At 40.7% G+C, this 20,361-nt stretch overlaps 1 protein-coding gene across 3 annotated transcripts in view; it reads right to left on the bottom strand.

Moving 5' to 3' along the window:
* The window catches only part of kif26a (kinesin family member 26A), a 212,271-nt gene that overhangs the window by 120,137 nt on the left and 71,773 nt on the right, over positions 1-20,361 (bottom strand). For all 3 annotated transcript variants that reach the window (XM_062968538.1, XM_008105041.3, XM_062968539.1), the window contains one exon: positions 6,456-6,971. In XM_062968538.1, coding sequence (XP_062824608.1) covers positions 6,456-6,971 — 516 coding nt within the window. The remainder of the gene's footprint in view (positions 1-6,455; positions 6,972-20,361) is intronic.

Raw genomic sequence — 20,361 nt, 5'->3', positions numbered from 1 at the left:
GGGAAAAACACAAATGTAAATAAAAATTATGCTTTGACAGCACTTAACAATATTGAACAAACAGGGAGTCAGAGTGGTGGACTGGTTTGAGTGCTGGACTAAGACTCTGCAGGACTAGGGTTTAAATCTCTGCTTACACAGAAACCCAGTAAGTGACCTTGAGCAAGTCACACTCTCTCAGCAAAGAAAACCCTGTGATAAGTCAGATACAGTGTGTGTATAACCTAATCAGGATGGGACCATTGTCAACTTATTAGAAACGTGGTGCTGGAAGAAAGTTCTACAGATACCATGCACTGCCAAAATGTCAAATAAATGGATATATCAGCAAATCAAGCCTGAACTACCACTAGATGTCCGAATGACTGAATTGGAACATTTGTATTTGGACAATCAAGTTTGTCCTAACTTTTTCTGCTATGAACATTCACTGCCACAGACAGCGTGTAAGTCCATTACTATAGGAGCAGCAAATCCACTTTAAGTTTTACAGTTGCTGTTGCTGCTCCTGCTTGCCCTATTCCCAACAGAGATTCAGCACAAAAGAGCTTCTTTACAATGTAGAACAGATAACATGAAGAGCAGTGCTAAAAATAAGGTTTTATCTACACTGATGAAAAAAAATCAGTTTGGCACTGTGTTTTCCTGGTCCACATTGGTTCTGCAATGATGCCTTTAATGCCACTCACATCAGCACCACTAAGTCTGCCATAATCGGACACACATTTCCCTCTGACAAAAAAACTTCACTATTGAAGGACAGTCTACTTTTGCAGTCCTTTTTGACCACACAGCTATGGCATTGAATGTTAGCCATTGTATGTTGGAATCCGCCCTGAAGATAGGGCGGAATACAAATAAAGTTTTTATTAATATTATTATTATTATCCACTTTTTTGCTTTTTCTGTGTGCACGTGAATACACAAACTTTCTGCTGAGTGGGGATGCAATAATATTGATGTACTGATATGCAAGTATCCATTAAAAATTCAACCTTGGGAAGAACCACTTTCTGGTGGAATTATCATCTTGCACCAACCAGTTCCATGCACCATGAACTGCACAAAAAAGCAATCTTGCCTGGAGGGGCGGCCACATGCCAAAAATCCAAGAAGTGTTTTTCAATTGAGATGAAAGCCCAAAGAATTGCATTACAAGCAAATAATCAAGAACATTGTGCTACAAGATAAGTTTTAATATATATGATTTATGTCCATGTAGCTTCACCTCAATAGTAATAACTCCACTATCTCTCTATCTTCACTTCTGGGGGAAATGCAACATCCTCCCTTAATCCATGCAAGAGACTTTAGAACGGCACCTACACCTTTTTTCAATAAAATATAGGTGGTTGGAGTGATTATGAAATAATAGGGTTGTTTTTTTTAAAACCCTTTTCAAGATCTGGTCACATTGCACTGATTATCTACAAACAATCTGAATCCATGCTAATTCAACCTACTCCCTGGTAGAAACAGGTGAAATCTAGGGCAACCATTTTTGGTATGATTTTGCAGCTTCTTTTGGCTCAACTGGCTGTCATTGCTAGTTTGGGCATGTCCTTTTACGAGCATATGTGCTAATAACTCCTCGGCCTGCAGGTAAGAAAAGATCAAATGGAGATTGGGGTGTGGGTGTTTGAATGAGAGGGTTCCTTGCTGGCCCAGTGCCTGGTTTTAAAAAGTGTTTGAGACGTTCATCTTCGTCCTGACTGTTTTGGGCAAGACAGCGTGAATTATTTCTGTGCAAACACTGCCCTTGCCTTGGCTTTACCAACATGTCCGTTGGTCTTAAACGCTTTCAAAAGGAACCTCCTGCTTTCCTGACTTTAAATATTTGTTTATGGTCTTAAAGTATGTTTATTCCACTTTGCAACCAAAGAGACTCGCAGAATGGCTTACATACAATCAATACAAGCAATAAAGTCTAGACAGAAATGACACCAAAGGGAAATGTGATGGGGAAGGAAGGGAAAAAAACAAATGCTCTCTCAGAAAGACTATCTGAATGATGGCCAGATTTGTGGCTGAACAGATATTATACCCTGTGAACACTATGCGCACTGGAACTATGCTTTCTTGCTATTGCTGTCTGATAGCTACGATAAATAAACACTGGATGTATCACGAAGGTTATCTTTCAACCAGATTAGCACAATTACCCAAAACCCTACCTAAAACAATTCACATTCCTCTCTTTTACTCAATTATCTTGAGTAATATTTCCAATTACAATTAGAATGTTCCCTTCCATGTTGCATAAAATGAATAATTCTACTGTTTATTATTAAACAGTTTGTAATGTAATTAAGTATTTTTTTTTACTTTCACACATGTGAAAAATCTAAATGTATCAACCCAAACTGCATGATTAAGACTCCAGGATTTCCTGCCCTTTGCAGATACTGTACTAAACCCTGAGGTCAGCCAAGCACATTGAATTGTGTGTGTGTGGGGAGGGGGGAGGTACAATTTCACTCATTCATTCTTCCTTTGTCTTGTGAAATTCATTCAGACCAGTCCATGATGTCTATGTTTTGCCTTTTACCAGTTCCACAAGTCATTAATAATACTGAAGGTACAGGTATATCTTATACTGTACTTCATATTTTATTTCTGTATGCTTGCAGACATATTTTCATTATTTCTTTGTCCCTGCAAGAACTCTCTTTAATCTAAATCCTTCCACAAAGACCTGTTAACTAATTTGCTGATTAAATAAACAGCATAAATGAGCAGGAATTCCATCTGCTCAAAGTTTCCTGCTAAAAGGTTAGTTTCGGTTTTCTGGTTTTCTTCTAATTCCTTTCTCTTTGGGGTTTCAGGTCCTGCAATATAAGTTTTAAGGATTCCCAGAATTCTGACCTTGTGAACTGCAAGTGGTCCTCTTATCTCTTCTCACTGTCAACATGATGTCTTCATCACCATTAACTCCATTCCATTACCCTCAAGCTAGAACAAAGATATATAACCTCATTGTGTTTACCTGGGAAATCCCACATGGATACACAATCCATCCAGTTGTGTGACATCCACTCAGCCTGACTCCACTAAACTAGCCATATTAGTCTATGGCACCAAAAGAGGAAAAAACAGTGCTGACAGAGAAATCTAGCAGCAGCACTTTTAAAATTAACAGAAAGAATGGGGTTCAGAGAAATGCAATCTTTGATACTGGCCTGCACTTACACCATGTATGTATGTATGTATGTCTGTTTTTTTTAATTTATTTACAGTAGTTATATTTTTCCCTTCTCGCCCTGAAGGGAACTCAGGGCAGATCACAATGCACATATACATGGCAAACATTCAATGCCATTAGACATATGGCATATATCAGGGGTCCCCAAACTAAGGCCCGGGGGCCGGATGCGGCCCATCAATGCCATTTATCCGGCCCCCACAGCACAAGGGCAGAAGGGGGTTGGGTTAAATGACCCAAGGGGTCTCTTCTTCTCTTACAACCATTATTATTATTATTATTATTATTATTATTATTATTATTATTATTATTATTATTATTATTATTATCATCATTGAGGCTGGGTGGCCATCTGTCAGGGATGCTTTGTTTGTGCTTTCAGTGCACAAAGGCAGAGGGTGATTGGACTCAATGGCCCAAAGGGTCTCTTCCAACCCTCTATTTTATTGTTGTTGTTGTTGTTGTTGTTGTTATTTATTATTGCTCGGTGGCCAACTATAGTTCGGCCCTCCAATGGTCCAAAGGATCGTGAACTGGCCCCTTGTTTAAAAAGTTTAGGGACCCCTGGCATATATAGACAGACAGAGAGGCAATTTAACATTTTTCCAGCTTCCAGCTTCATGAGAGTTGCTTGATTCCAGCCACAGGGGGAGCTGCCACTTCACCATCCACTTGGGACACCAAGTCCTTGATGGAGTATTTCCTCAATTCCTCCGCACGCTGCTGGAAGGTTTTATGGTGTCCTAGATTAGTTAAATTAGCCTCCCCGCATAAAGCGGTACCTAAATTTCCTACTCGACAAATGCAACTGTCTTTCGAGCTGCACAGGACAACAGTAAGAGGCTATTAATGGCCGGGGGCTTAATCCGACCCGGTCTGGCTTCGAACTCATGACTTCTCAGTCAGTAGTAATTTATTGCACCTGGCTACTAAACAGCTGCACCACAGCCCAGCCGATTCAGCTCCACTCTATAGGCCTATTTCTCTCCACTAGAACTAGGGAGAAAGCCCAACAGAGTTTACACATAATGAGAAAAAAAACACCTAATAATAAGGTTGAACTGGCTTTGTGGGCCATATCATGAAACCACCTTCTTACTTTTGGCTGCTCATGAGCAATGGAGAAAAATCAGAAGTGACCCAGCAACTTAAAAAGCCAAATGCAGTTCTTGGCTTCATCAATACAAATGTAGTGTCTAGATCAAGGGAAGTAATAGTCCTGATCACTTGGAAAACTGAGTATTCTGGAAACTGCAATTCAAAAAGGCTACTGACAAGCTGGAACGTGTCTAGAGAAGGTCAACCAAAGTGGTCAGAGACCTGGAAGCCAATCCCTATGAGTTTAGATGGAGAAAAGACCCCCATATCCATGGGGGATAATTCCAAGACCCCATGTGGATACTTGAAACTGTGGATAATAGCAAACCCTATATTTGTCTATAGTTGGGATAAAATGGCACCCTAGAGAGGCCCACAAACACTTCTGGGTGGCAATACTTTTTTTAGCTTGAGTAGGTGAAACTATGGATAAGGGGTTGTACTGCAGTTAAATAGTTGTGGAGTGGAATCTGAGCACTAGAGTCTGGTAGAATCTCCCTTCCTGGAGGTTTTTAAAACAAAGGCTGGATGGCCTCTGTCAGGAGCCTGGCATGGGGCAGGACTGACTGGTTCTTGTGGTCTCTTCCAACTCTAAGATTTATGCAAGGCTGAGCTCTTTCTGAGACAAACCAGGGACGCTGGTGCATCATTAAATGTCAGGGCTGATCCACCATGAAGACTGGAGCAACCAACTACCTCTGGAAGCAGGTGCTGGATTGTAGCAATTGCGGTCTCTCTTCTGTTTCTTTTGAGCCACACAATCTGCCCTATTCAAAGCTGAACCATCACTTTTTGGACCACAACAGTCCCCCAATCATCAGCCAACAATGGCAGTCTGAGAATTGTAGTTAAAAATAGCAGTTTTCCCAAGCACTGATGACCTATTGCTTTCAGGTGTGATAGAAGAAGATGACATCTCACTGCCAATATTTAAGAGACACATCCAAGTCTAATAAGCATTTGTACATGGGATGGAATAAACAGTGGCACGCCACCATCTTGTCCTTCGCCTCAGCAGCGAAATATTTTACATTGGCCCTGTGTCATGTCTACAAGGGAAACCATACCACCAGTTTTCATTTCAATCCCATAAAATAGAACATTATTTTTGTTTTGACACATAATGCATGAAAAAGCCATCTGCAAACCATGCTCTATTTACTATGAAGATTTTACTGCCCTCGTGATAGCCATATTATCCTTTTCCTCCATTTTATGGTGCATATAAGTACAGTTACCTAAGAATATGCCAAATAATATTTTTGTCGTTGCCACCTATTTGCACATTTCCAGTAGATTCACAGATTCATATCAGTGTCTATTAGAATCCCAACTGAAGCCTAGCTCACATAATTACATTTTCTTTTTCACATTTCTACTTTTAATTCAATATTTTCCTGAGAGTTTAGCGAAGCCATTTAGATTTAAACAGCTGTCATACTTCATCCAAGGATTATCTGTAAACCACGGTGCGATATGTATTCCAGTTTGTTAACTTTGGGGTGAATCAAAAGCTATTATGAAAAAGTAGCATTCATAATTACACTCTTCAGTGGACAAAGAAAATGCACCCGTTGTAGACAGCAATTATTTACACAGGCGTCAAAAAGGATTATGGGTCTACATTTATGACAAGTTTAGAGCTTGATCACATAAAGTGGAACTGTTACAGGGAGAAATGTTTTAGCTGGGAATGGCCTGTGACCACTCAAATGCAATAACATTTAACAAAAGCTATCTTAACCTCTCCTCTGCCCTTTTACAGTATTCACCCAAACAATTTTAATATCAATTGCAGCCAATGATATAAACTTAAGATAGGGACAAAGAAATGGCATAACCCTATATGGAGAAGCAAGCCTTCCAGATATTGCTGGATTGCAACTCCCATCATTCTTTGCTATCATAGTCAATAATGGGAGCTACAAACATTGTTTTTTTTAACCTGAAAGAATGCCTCTATAGAAATCTGTGAACCTCCTGCTCAACTCCTTCAACTTTTGGTTGAAGTTTACTATACATCATACAGGATGACTGAAAGATTAATCTTAATCAAATCCATGAATAATCAAATCCACAAAAGTCAAACTCACAAATGTGGAGGCCAACTACATAACTCTTGGCATTATTTAAGACCAAGTGGTCTGTTACTTACTAGACAAGACTGGGGAAGAAAGCTGTTCACTCTGGAGATACTCCACATTCCTTCAAGGTACTGCTGAGCCTGGATGGTTACTGAACTCAAGGCCCCACTAAGGCCACTGGGAGCCACAGTCACTTGGACACTGGAGTTGGGGAATCCACCGGTACCTTGAGGCCAGCCAAGACCCTTCTTCTTCTCTGGCCCAGAGAAAAGGCTTGCAGCTTTGCCGGGCTGCCTCCCCACCTGCCCAGCCACGAGAGACAAGTCCCTCTGAGAAGACACAGTGACCACATTTTGGGACGTCAGCCTTGGCAACATGGTGGCCATTGCCACAGCACTTTGTGTGGGATCTACCACCTCTTGGCAGTTGACTTGGTCGAGCTTGTGGATGACTTGGATGGCTTCTTGCTTCAGCTGGTTCAGGTGGGCGGCACACACATCACACCTGTTCTCCCCTTCGCTCCTGGGTTTCTGTAAATATTCAGGCACTTGAAGCTTGTCAAAAATTAAAGCTGATAATTGTGGATCCTGAAATATAAGGAAAGCAGAAGCCAAATGAGTCAAAGCCAGAAAAGAAAAGAGAAACTTGAGATAAAGCAACATATGCAAATAGGATCTACATCAATAATGAAAAACTATGGTGCAATAGCCTTGTTCAGATTAATAGTGGTGTAACTGTTTTGCTAGATCTCCACTAGACTGTGGTTTGAATCGCTATTCAGCCATGGCAGTCCAAAGGGTAGAGTGGGTAGAGTTGGGGAAATCACACTCTTTCAGACTAAAAGAAAGGCTGAGAGAATAATCTTCTCAAGATAACTCTATAGGAAGGTCTCCACAAGTCTGAGTCAAACTGAAAGCACAAAACGGACAACAAAAAGAGACTAGAGAATGCTCTACCCAGTGTGGAAAGCTAAAGTATTGAGCAAAGGATCCAGGATACTAGAATTTAAATCCCACTTAGTCATGAAAGTCCACTGAGTGATCTTGGACAAATCACACTTTTTCAGCCTAACACAAAGGCTGGGGAACACATTCTCAATAAATCTTACCAAGAAAACCTTATGAGGTCAGATTCTACTTCAAGACACTCAACAGCAAATGACAATTTGTCCAGCTACCTGAATAGTGTCCACACTGTTGCTCCCTAGGGTCAAACTTGTGGTCTCCTCCAGATGTTCAGATGCCAACTCAGAGAAGCCCTAACTAGCTTGTCTAATGGCCAGGAATTCTGGGAGCTGAAAACCATCTGAAGGGCCACAAGTTTGATACAACTGTGTCTGATATCACCAAATACAGCCATAGAGTTGGAAAAGACCACCAGGACGATAGAATCCAATCCCATGATGCTATCCATCAGCAATGGTGCTATCCAAAGCAATTCAGACAGATAACCATCCAGCCTTGGTTTAAAAACCTCCACAGAAGGACACCACAACACCTCAAGGCAATGTATTCTATAGTTGAACAATGTTGCTATGAAGAGGTCTTTTAACGATAGGGGGTAGGTAGAATTGTGGGACTTGTTCAATGCTTCTAAATCATTTTAATGCAGTTCTGTTTAAATATAATAATCTTCATCATTCTTTGATATCGATTGATTTTTAGCTGTTTTCTTTTTTAATCTACATTGTAAGATGCCCCAAATCCTATATAGTCAGGAAGGATACAGTGTGGCTAAAACAGAAAATGCCCTACCTTGGTGAGGGTTGGCCTAGATGACCATCACATTCTTGCTGGAAACCTTGTTGGATGAATGTATGCTAAACCTCTTGTTTTAATTCCACTGCCAAAAGCCTGGGGAGCTCAGATGTACTAAAATGTCCCTCCTTCCATGATGGTTCCTCTATCTATCACAATATCACCCACTTAAGCATCACTTGAATTCCTTGCCAGACTCTCCATGGCTGATTAATATGTCACAACAAGCTGCATCATTCTGTAAGGCCCAGCATGACAATAACTCTCAGACGCTAACAGTGGAGCTTGTGGTGCATTCAATAACTGCTCATATACTTGCCATTTAATTAGCTCTCCATTATTCTTATTTTTAAAAACCAAGATCTAATGTCCACACATCTTCATATTAGGAACCAACCCTCCTACTCATCGAGAGTTCACTTTAATATCTCCACTCATTTTCAAAGACTCATCATGAACTCCAGACTTGAAAACTGAACCTTGGAGCATTAAGGAGAGATTGAAGCGTGACCTGATCAACAGCTATTTTGTCATGGCTATTGTTTCTTTCTTGCCTTTGATAATGAATCAGAAAGAGTGGGCCGGACAGCCACCCACAGTGTGCACATCTTGTATGGATGTAGCAGAGAAAGCTAGAGATATCCTTTTTAAACCTGTCAAAGATGATGTGAACAACAGACTGCTAGCCACAGCATATCCAGCCACAGGCTGGATAATTCCATTTCAGTCATACAGTGAGTATGCTTGGGGATGCATTACAGACTTTGGTTTTGCCTGTTGAGTGATGGTGACTCTTTACATTTCATAGGATTGTCTTAGACAAGGAACACTAAGAGGTGATTTTTCCAACTCCTTCACCTGCAGTATAGTCTACAGCACCTAATATTAATTGGCAAACTCCCATCCAAGTACAAATTAGGGCTGGCTCTGTTTAGCTTCCAAAGTCAGATGGGATCTGTATCAAACTGTATGCATGCAGCACTAAGGAAGCTGGAAGGCCTTCTTCATGGCTGCTCCCAGAATATGGAATTCCCTACCATGGGAGGCCAGATCCCCCAACATTTCACAGATGAAATATGTGTACAATGTGGACCAGCAACTTCAAAGTGCAGTGAACATTGCAAATTTATTAATGAGAGAAACACACAAAGTTAGGAGAAAGGATTCAAAAGTTTGCTGTTGCCTCTGTCTACCAGAAAATGCAAGATTTTGCAGCTACGCTGCTCTTCCTGCTGCCCTAGCTATGTTAAGGGATTAGAAGATACTTTTGCACTGAACTCAATTTGCAGCAAATGAAGTAAATGGAAAACATGTGGGGAAGGAAAGTGAAATTGGGATACTGAAAGCAGCTTTAAAAATGAGATGATAGAGGATTAACTGGGACTGTCCCTGCCAAACTAAATCAGTTTGAGTGCATGCAAGGCTATGTTGGCCTCCACCCTGATCTATTTCTGTATTTTATTCCACCCAGGTGTTTTGACTATTAACTGGTCATGGCAGAAAGTCTTTTAGCAGTGGTATACTATATTTTGATTCTCATTTTTATGTTTTAACTTTTAAGTGATTTAAAGTAAATTATTGCATGCATATTTAATAGCTACATTAAATGTTTTGATGCACAGTGATTCCTTATATAACTCTAGTCCTTTTTTACTTCCCATATAGAAATGAAGGATTTGATAAGAAAATCAACTGAAGTGTGCAGTAGAAATCTGAAGTGCCATGCAGATGCGAAGGTACTGATTTAACAGTCAGCTTATTGCCTCTTGGCTCTGCATGTTTCCAATGTCTTTCCATTTGTTTCAGAGCCCCCACATATTTTTATCTGCATAGCAGTTGCCACCATATCCTCTCTGAATCCGTCACTTGGAAACGGCAGAGGCCTATCTCCAAAAACACACTTGGGTTTGCTTTCTCAAACGGGACCATCGTGGGGATTAATGTGAGATATTAAATCCGGCTCAGTTGTAGATCTACATTTAACACTAATGCCCTGTAACGGGCCCTGACAACTCCAAGGGCTCTCACACAGAGATCTTTAGACAATGAAGGTTTAAACAGGAGATCATAGTTCAGCTGACAATTTTTGTGCCTAATTCTAGGAAGAGAAAAAGGGAGGGAAATTTCACTTGTTACTAAATGAGGGCAAAGAAAGCAACTCTAAGGTCCCTTCCTCACTGCCCTATATCCCAAGATCTGATCCCAGATTATCTACTTTAAACTGGATTATATGAGTCTCCATTGCTGGATAATCTGGGATAAATAGATAATCCAGATCAGATCCTGGGATATAGGGCAGTGAGGATGGGGCCTAAGACTGCTTTTAAACCAGCCTCCCAAATTAGTAAGTATCTCAAAACACACAGAAATATATGCAGAAAGAAACAACTTCAAACTCTTGCTTGTTTCAATGCCAAGCTGTGAAAACTCTCCAGGAAGCAAATTTCCCATTAAAAAGCCCACCTTCTTTCAACTTTTAATTAGGACATGCATCTAAAGTTCCCCCCTCCCATCTCCCTTTTTGCACTGCCACTGATACTCAGCATTACACATTCTCCTCTTTCAGTTAAGAATCATTTCCTGCAGAAAAACAGCATATGCCCTTGGATGGTATTTCAAATCTGATAGAGAAAATTAAATATGCAGCAGTGGTGGCTGGAGGGTTCCATGTCAGTGGGGATAGTGAATACACTCTGGGTTTTGATCCAATCCTTAAAGCAGTTATCAAGGTGTTGAGCCTACTTTGAAGATAAGATTCAGCATCTTGCATAACTTCTTAAAAGTTCAGACTAATCACAGTGGGCTCACATTCCCATTGACATAGAAGCTACCACTAGTATTTGTTGTTAACTGCCATCAAGTCAGTTTTGACTTGATGTTGAGGACTCTGTGAATGAGAGACCTCCAAGTCACCCAGTTCTCAACTGCCCAGCTCAGGTTTTGCAGATTAAGGGCTATGGCTTCCTTGAATGAGATTTTCCATCCATAATATGGTCTTACTCTTTTCTTACTGCCATCTGCCTTACCAAGCATTATTGACTTTTCTAGTGAGACATATCTTCTCCTATGTATCTTCTATTCTTCTGCTCACCTGAGTATATAGTCCTTCCAATTTGAGAAGAGAGCTATCATACCTTTAGAATTACACTCAACCCTCTGTATTCACAGATTCTCCATCTATGAATATAATATCCACAGCATGAGATTTCTCCCTGTGCACTTCCTGTAGAATTAATGCCGTTTGACACCCCTTTAACTACCATGGCTTAATATTATGGAATACTAGAAGTTGTAGTTTGAAAAGGCACCAGCACTGTTCAGTAGAAAAGGCTAATGATCTTGTAAAACTACAATTCCCATTATTTGCATCCAGTCTGCAAGCTAAAGTAGTGTCAAACTGCAGTGTATTTCTGCAGTGTAGATGCACCCTAACTCTCTACCAAATATAACAACAACAACAACAACAACAACAACAACACTTATATTCTGCCCTTCCCCCCATGGGAATTACAATGCAAACACTACCGGCAAACATTCAATGCCTTGTGACAATACAATGAGACACACAAACACAAACAAAGGCAAAGGCTTCTCCTTTCATTTCCGGCTTTGGAGGTGGTGCTCATCTCTGGCTCTGGTAGAGGTGCTGTTCTCCATTTCCAAGCCAAAGAACCTGTGTTGCCACCTCCTGGTCATGTGACTGGCATGACTGCTTTGAGCATCTTATGCCTTTCCCACTAAAGCAGTACCTATTTATCTACTCACATTGGCATGTTTTCGAACTGCTAGGTTGGCAGAGAATTTGAAATCCTTCAGCAAACTGCAAATCACAGGATTCCGTAGAATGCAGACATGCCAGTTAAAGTGGTATCAAACTGCTATACCTGTGTGGTGCATAAACACTCAATACTTGCTCATTCCTTGACATCTTATGGGGTTCTGTGGATGCAAATGGCATAGAAGACCATATACATTGCCTTCCGTACTTAGTAAATGAGGAACGATACAAACATGAATAATAATCACAAACAATGACACATTTTCCTGCATTATGTATTCAAATTCAGCAAATCACTGCAGATACTTTTCAGCCAGGTGAATTTCCCTGTAACATTAGGCTGGACTGGAAGTCATTGTATCTACTTACTGTTACCTTACTAATTCATGTACATGTATACATGCATGCACACGCCAGTATAAAATATTGGTAATGTCATTTACAAATTTGACTGAAAGTATTTTAATTAAAACCTTTTACTCTCAAAAGATGGGGACCTTAGGGGGGAAAACAGACATTTTCAAATTTTATAGGAAATAGCTTATTGTCAAGGTGGGAGAAACAGCTTCTTCTTTCCCAACTTGCTGAGAACTTTTCTAAATATACTGAAGAAATTAAAAGTCATTCCAGCTCCTAGTTAGTGGCAGCCACTTAAAAGCAACAACAAACATGCATCCTTGTGCCAAATAGAAACCTCAAAGGACAGAGACCAAAAGCAAAGTAAATCAAACACCACCAGACATCACACACTAAAGTTGTGTCATAGTGAACATATTCTAATTATCCACTGAGGAAAAAGGAAATGATCACAGAGTGAAACTGCAAGTTTTCAGGAAAGAAAGGCTCCACATCCCTAGTAATCAATACTCAAACCACGACACCGTCACTGCAAATAGTATATCACCATTGGTGTTAAAGGTGAATATTTCCCATTATCAACTTATTTTGATCATAGCATACCATCCAACATTTCACAGATGTAAACTTGGTCAATGTAGCTAAGCAACAGAGTTTGATCAAAATGATAAAAGCTGTTAAGCAAGGACACATAAGCTTGGAGAGGCTGCCACAGTTTACTTTTGCCTGAGTCTCCTGAGTTAGCTGAATGCTGAAGACTGTGAACTCAATTTGCAGTAATTGAATTAAACCGATGGCAAAGGGGGAAAGCAGAAGAAATAGAGGGAAACTGCAACTGGAAAAGTGGGATGATAAAGAATTATTCAGAACTATCCTTGTCAAACTGGGACACTTGAAAAGTATGTTATAGAGGGCTAGGACTCAGCTACTAACTAGGTGAGGAAAAGCTAGCATTACACAAGCCTTCTACTTATTGATAGTCAAGTAGGCATTTTCTAAGTCCTCCAGAGACATTCTATGGTCTTCTTATGCTAGTAGTCCTTCATGTCAATATAATTCATTATTATTCAGAGTTTCACATATCCATGCAAAGTACAAGAATGTATAGCCCATTGAAGGAGCAAAGATGTAAAAGATGTAAAAAAATACTCCTCTTAATCCAAAGTCAAAAGTAAAAGGCCCCTTTTCTGTGGAGGGGGCGAGGAAAAACACCACAAAAAGTTGGATCTTCAAACTGCAAAAGAACTATTTATTGTGTGGCCATAGCAATGTGACAAATACATGCATACATGCAAAGGATTTGTCCAATTTTCAAAATGGTTGCAAAATGGTTATCACCTCCACAGAAATTAGCAAGCATATCCTTATTGGCTTACAAAGATCATTTACCCCATTCGTCTAATGTTGGCTACGTCACAAGCATCTTAACCACCATGCAATCCCATTGGTTTTCTATGCTGTAACAACATATGATTCTTTAGACAATTGTGCTTTCATGTTACTGACCCTGACTTGTTGCAAGTATATGCTTGAAATTGTATGGGAACCGGTTCTGACTTGATGTATTGTAATTATCTGAAAGTAACTTCTTTTCTCTGGAACAACTCTTTTCCCAAACATCAGCATTTTCTCTCAAGCACAGGCCTTCCTCAAACATAGACCTTTTGCAACTTAGGTCAATCAAAACATATGGGACTTATAGTCATTACAAGTGTCTTTGAAAATTCTTTTTCTAAACCCATGTCCCTCTCACCATGGATATGGGGGTCATATTGTATATACATCTGTACCAACTTCTGCTTTATTGAGTACTCTAAAGCCTTCGACTGTGTGGACCATAACAAACTGTGGCACGTGTTTGGTGGTATAGGGATACCAAGTCACCTTGTCTGTCTCCTGAGAAATCTGTATAAAGACCAAGTAGCCACAGTAAGAACAGACCACGGAACAACAGACTGGTTCAAGATTGGGAAAGGAGTATGGCAGGGCTGTATACTATCGCCCTACCCATTCAACTTGTACGCAGAACACATTATGCGACGTGCGGGGCTTGACGAATCCAAGGATGGAGTTAAAATTTCTGGAAGAATCATTAACAACCTTAGGTATGCAGATGATACCACTCTGATGGCTGAAAGTGAGGAAGAGCTGAGGAGCCTTATCACCAAGGTGAAAGAAGAAAGTGCAAAAGCTGGACTGCATTTAAACATCAAGAAAACCAAGATCATGGCAACCAGACCAATTGACAACTGGCAAATAGAGGGAGAAAATGTGGAGGCAGTGACAGACTTTATATTTCTAGGTGTGAAGATTACTGCAGACGCAGACTGCAGCCAGGAAATCAGAAGACGTCTACTTCTTGGGAGGAGAGCAATGGCCAACCTCGATAAAATAGTGAAAAGCAGAGACATCACACTGGCAATGAAGGTCCGCATAGTGAAAGCAATGGTATTCCTCATAGTAACCTATGGATGCGAGAGCTGGACCATAAGGAAGGCTGAGCGAAGGAAGATAGATGCTTTTGAACTGTGGCGTTGGAGGAAAATCCTGAGAATGCCTTGGACCACAAGAAGATCCAACCAGTCCATACTCCAGGAAATAATGCCCGACTGCTCACTGGAGGGAAGGATATTAGAGGCAAAGTTGAAGTATTTTGGCCACATCATGAGAAGACAGGAAAGCTTGGAGAAGATCATGATGCTGGGGAAAATGGAAGGAAAAAGGAAGAGAGGACGGCCAAGGGCAAGATGGATGGACGGTATCCTTGAAGTGACTGGCTCGACCTTGAAGGAACTGGGGGTGGTGACGGCCGACAGGAGCTCTGGTGTGGACTGGTCCATGAGGTCACGAAGAGTCGAAAACGACTGAACGAGACACCCCACCAACATGTACATTACAAATTCTGGGGGAAGAAAAGTCATTATTTTATACAAGGAAAGATTAAATAAGTAATGTGTTTCAAAAACTAAAGATAAATAGAGCATATCAATATCCTAAAGCAGTGTGTGAAGACGTGTCTCTTCAACTTCAGGCAGAGGATAACCTTGTCATCTCAATCCCTGCCACGAATAGATATATGGAGGTCCCTCTTCACAGAAATTAATCTGTGGGATCCTCTTCACAGAGGTTTCTTCACACTCAGAGGAAAAACTCCTAATTAACTCTCAACCAGTATTTTAGAGTCTTTTTGCTTGAATGAAACAGTAACAACGTTTATTTTATTGTTGTCTGGCACAGAAGAGTGTTGGTTACATTGGAGGTTTGCTTTCTTGGTTGAAAATACAATGTTACAGTGCTATTTCCTCTCACACAGTCTTGCAAACACAGCAAGGAACACTTTTACTTTGCAGGGGCAGAACTCAGACTATTCTCAACCTATTATATCAATTATTCCAGCAAATATCTTCTGTTAACACATTTCTTAACCTATCTTCACTAGCGACAACTCACTATTCTGTCCTAACAGATAGCTTTCCCCATCCTAACTGCTTTAGAATGTTCAGCTGCTTCCCCAACTGCCAACTGCCAACTACACTTTCAAACTCTGGCACACGCTCATTTACATATGACCAATCCGGTCGCTGCTATGTAAATTAGCTCCTCTCTGGATATCAGATTCCAAGTGCTACAAAATGGCGGTTCACTCACCAACCCTGCAAGGTAAGTTATGTCTTAACTATCACAACAAGTTCTAAATTTCCCATATAATTACACATTTCGCTACACAGTGGTTCTCAACCTGTGGGTCCCAAGGTGTTTTGTCCTACAACTCCCAGAAATCCCAGCCAGTTTACCAGCTGTTAGGATTTCTGGGAGTTGAAGGCCAAAACATCTGGGGACCCTTAGGTTGAGAACCACTGTCCTAAAAGAAGAGAATTGCACACAGTAGGTGCCACCCCACAAAATGCTCTACTTTAAGTAGATATCAAGAGCATATGGAGAGAGTCTCTCCAGATGATTTGAAAGACCAAAGGGACCTATGAAGATCTTACCATTTCTTCCACTGAAATCTTTTACACAAGTCTCTTTACTCTTATTTTACCTTTTTAACAGATTCCTTTCGCCTCAACTTTTCCATCAGACTTATAGGTCCACTTCAAAGACGATTACACCTGAATCATCATCATCATCATCATTTAATTACTTATTAATCGCCCTCCATTCAAGATGCTCTAGGCGATTTACAAGATAAAATTGTAAAGGATAAAAATACATACATACAAATATTGATAAAATTAACATAGATCAAAAGCTCTAGTAAAAAGCCAGGTCTTAAGTGCTAGGGTAAAAGGCCCTAACTCACGCATGGCTCTCATATAGGGCGGCAAGGCATTCCATAAGGCAGGGGCAGAAACAGAGAAAGCTCTGCGTCTGGTCCTTTCCAAGTGCACTTCTCTAGGACCCGGTACGTAAAGTAAGTCGCGTTAGGATGGTCGTTGTGACCTCCGGTGATGGGAGAAGGAGAGACGGTCCCTAAGGTACGATGGGCCCTGGCCGTAAAGAGTTTTAAAGGTCAGAACTAGCATCTTATATAGACCACGGTAATCGGTTGGAAGCCAATGCAAATGCTGCAGCACTGGTGTTATATGGCATTTCATGGGTATTCTTGTGAGTAGCCTGGCTGCCACATTCTGAACAATACGGAGCTTTCGGGTACTTAATAAATCAATAACTAAAACCCATTCTGACTTTAGGCAACAACGACCCCTATCCAAAGGATATTGGACTGCAACTCCAATTTTTCCACACAGTTGACTGGCTAGGCATGATAAAAACAGCAGCCCAGGAACATCTGGAAAGCAACACCTTCCCCAACCTATTTGTGCCATTGGGGGGGGGGGCACATTCAGCCATGAAAATTGTTTTATTTTTTAATTCGAACATAGATCAACAGAGCCCAAATTACCACAAGTCAAGATTTATTACTCTGTATCCCAACGTTTCTAATTTTTAGTTATAAATACTCATATGGGGGCTCCTATTTGGGCAACTACCTAAATGTTGTCTCTGGGAGGTAAATGCCATTTTGGGTGGTAGAGGAGAAGGAAGAGCTTAAGAAAATGCCACTGATCTAATCCTCCTAATCTGACTATCACTCTGTCAGCTGTTGTAACTAAAAATAGAAATGCTGGGGGATCCCATCAGCAATAATTCCCTGTGTCTTAGGTAAACTACTCCCAAAATATATCTATAGCAAGAAGATACTCATTCATTCATTCACTCATTCATTACAAGATGTTGTCATAATCCCATGTCCATTCCTAATTACTGAATGAATGGATACACAGAAAGAGCAATGAAAGTGGTGCACAGAAGACACAAAAGATGAAGTAAATTTCAGACATAAATAATCCACCAAAATGTTTCTTTAGGGCAGGGGAGAACAATTGCAGCTCCAATACTGCCATCTGACCCAAACAGCCACTGGTTGGCAAGAAAGTGTCCTGGGAGACTGAAGGGTGTCATGATGCCATCAACAGGTTGACAGCCTAGACTCTTCCAGCCTTTCTCCAGCATTAAACTGGACATCAACCGCAGCTCGCAAGAATAAAAGTAACACTTTTGGGGCATGGCATGGCTGGACAGGTTATGTCACCAGAAAAATTAGAAAGACGTTGGAGGATACCAAGCATAACAAAGTTTTCAGCGCAAAATATGGGCCTCAAAGGACACACTTCCCTACCATTTTGTTTCCCATGGGTTTGGTAGAAACTGTGGCATTTGGCTCAGGCAAGGAAGGTTTCCTCACATACAATGCTCAAATATATGGCTGTCACAGCACTCATCTGACGAACACATCAAATGGGAGTGAAATGAGGCCCTTCCCAAACTACAGCAACAGCTGGATCAGGGCCAGCATGTCTGCATAATAGTAAGCAAAATTCAGTCTGATCTTGCAACAGGCAGGCATGCATAGTATTTGCTGCACCTGCTCTTCTTGGATGTTTGAGATGTCTGTCCTTATGTTCTCCTGTTCAGGGAGCAATCTTCAATTTCTTTTGTGAAAGGGGCAGTCTGACTTTTGTTTCTGTGTGCCTTTAAACCATTTCTGACTTATGGTGATTCTAAGGTGAACCTATCATGGGTTTTTCTGGGGTTGAGTATCCATGTTTCCATGAATAAGCAGAATTGAACCCTTGTTCTCCAGTGTTCTAGACCAGTGTTCTTACTGCTGTTTATTACAAATATAAAATATCACCCAAACCTAATAGAGAAGTAACAGGACACCTGAGATTGATATAAAATATTTTTGGAGAGAAAAATAAAGGAAAAGCACCCAAAAATTCAGTCAATCAGGATTGTGTGAGGTCAATGGCACAAAACGCTGATTGACTGTAGATTCAGGGAAGAAAATTACAATGGCATGGACTGGAGTAGAATATCTGGAATCTTGAATATGGATTATACTATTCTGCTACATTTTGCTTCTACATTGTAGTAGGTTCCACTTGCATGACCTAAAACTGCTCTACTTTTTTTTTTTAAAAAAAAAAGTATGTACAAAGTTATATGTCAAGAAAAAGAATTCAATCTAGTCTTCTTGAGACAATGAAGTTCTCTTTAGGAACCATATATTGAGTAGAATTTGGAAGTAGATCATAAAGCAAAGGGGGAAAGGGCAGACATCACAAGTGGATAGACTCAATAAAGGAAACCATTATCCTGAGTTTCAAGACCTCAGCCGGGCAATTGGGACTCTGGGAGGTCTCTCATTCCTTTGATGCTATAAGGTAAAGTTGTCTTGAAAGTAAATAACAATAAATTGTGCACAGGAGGCCCACTCATTATGTCAGGCTGTTGAACACTTTTATTTAAATGCCAAGAACCTTAGATATTATAGAATATCTCTGAATGGCCTAGAGAAGTATTATCTCCAGGATTCAAGCACAATTTTGTGGTCAACTTGCTCCAGGAATTCCACCAAAATTGAGCACAAACTCACAATGGAGGCCTTCTATGAACATTTTCTAATTTCTCCAGAGTAGTTTTATGGTATATTTCAGCCAAGAGCCCAAGGCATTTTTCATTTGAAGTCAGAAACATAGGGTACAGATTATGCAAAAAATGTACTATGTGAAGGGTCTGGGAATGGATCCCACACAGTACATGAGGGGTTACTATAATGAGTAGTCCTGCAAATCTCTTGGGAAGACAGGCGGACAAATGTCAGCGTGCTGAAAGAAGCAAAGACCACCAGCATTGAAGCGATGCTCCTACCTCATCCACTCTGCTGGACTGGCCATGTTGTCCGAATGCTTGATCACTGTCTCCCAAAGCAGTTACTATACTCCCAACTCAAGAACAGGAAACGTAATGTTGGTGGGCAGGAAAAGAGATTTAAAGATGGGCTCAAAGCCAACCTTAAAAACTGTGGCATAGACACCGAGAACTGGGAAGCCCTGGCCCTTGAGTGCTCTAACTGGAGGTCAGCTGTGACCAGCAGTGCTGCAGAATTCGAAGAGGCATGAATGGAGAGTTTAAGGGAGAAATGTGCCAAGAGGAAGGCGTGTCAAGTCAACCCTGACCAGGACTGCCTTCTGTCTGGAAACGGATGTCTTCACTGCGGAAGAACATGTCGGTCAAGAATAGGTCTCCACAGCCATCTACGCATCCACCGCCAAGACACTACACTTGAAAGACAATCATCCTCGAGCTACGAGGGATCGCCTAAGTAAGAAGTAAGTACTTTAATGAGACCCTCCAGCAGCAAACATAATGTTGCACAGATAAAGATTTACTACCTCAGAAAGAACAGGTCCTTGTTTATTCTAATACTGGTTTTTGATCAAGTTTACTTACAGCCCTTCAGCAATGTTTCCAAAAAGAAGCTAAAATGCATGCATCTGAATGACATGAAGCAATCCCTTCTCTTCCAAAATGAGCAAATACACCAACTTTGGACATTTACAAGAGAACTATGCCGGGATCACCATATGTGAGAAGGCACCAAAAGGCAGTTGAGCAAAGTTTCTTCTCTGCAAGAGCTCCAAAAGTGGCAAAAGTTCCTTTAAACTCTGGAAAATCATTTTTTAAAAAATACCTCTATAGCAGGGGAATGTTCCTGAACTATCTGTTGTCCCTCCC

Source organism: Anolis carolinensis, chromosome 1 (genome assembly GCF_035594765.1).
Source record: "Anolis carolinensis isolate JA03-04 chromosome 1, rAnoCar3.1.pri, whole genome shotgun sequence".
NCBI lineage: Eukaryota > Metazoa > Chordata > Lepidosauria > Squamata > Dactyloidae > Anolis > Anolis carolinensis.
The sequence above is the reverse complement of the archived record's forward strand: the minus strand, read 5'-3'. Positions and strand labels throughout refer to the sequence as shown.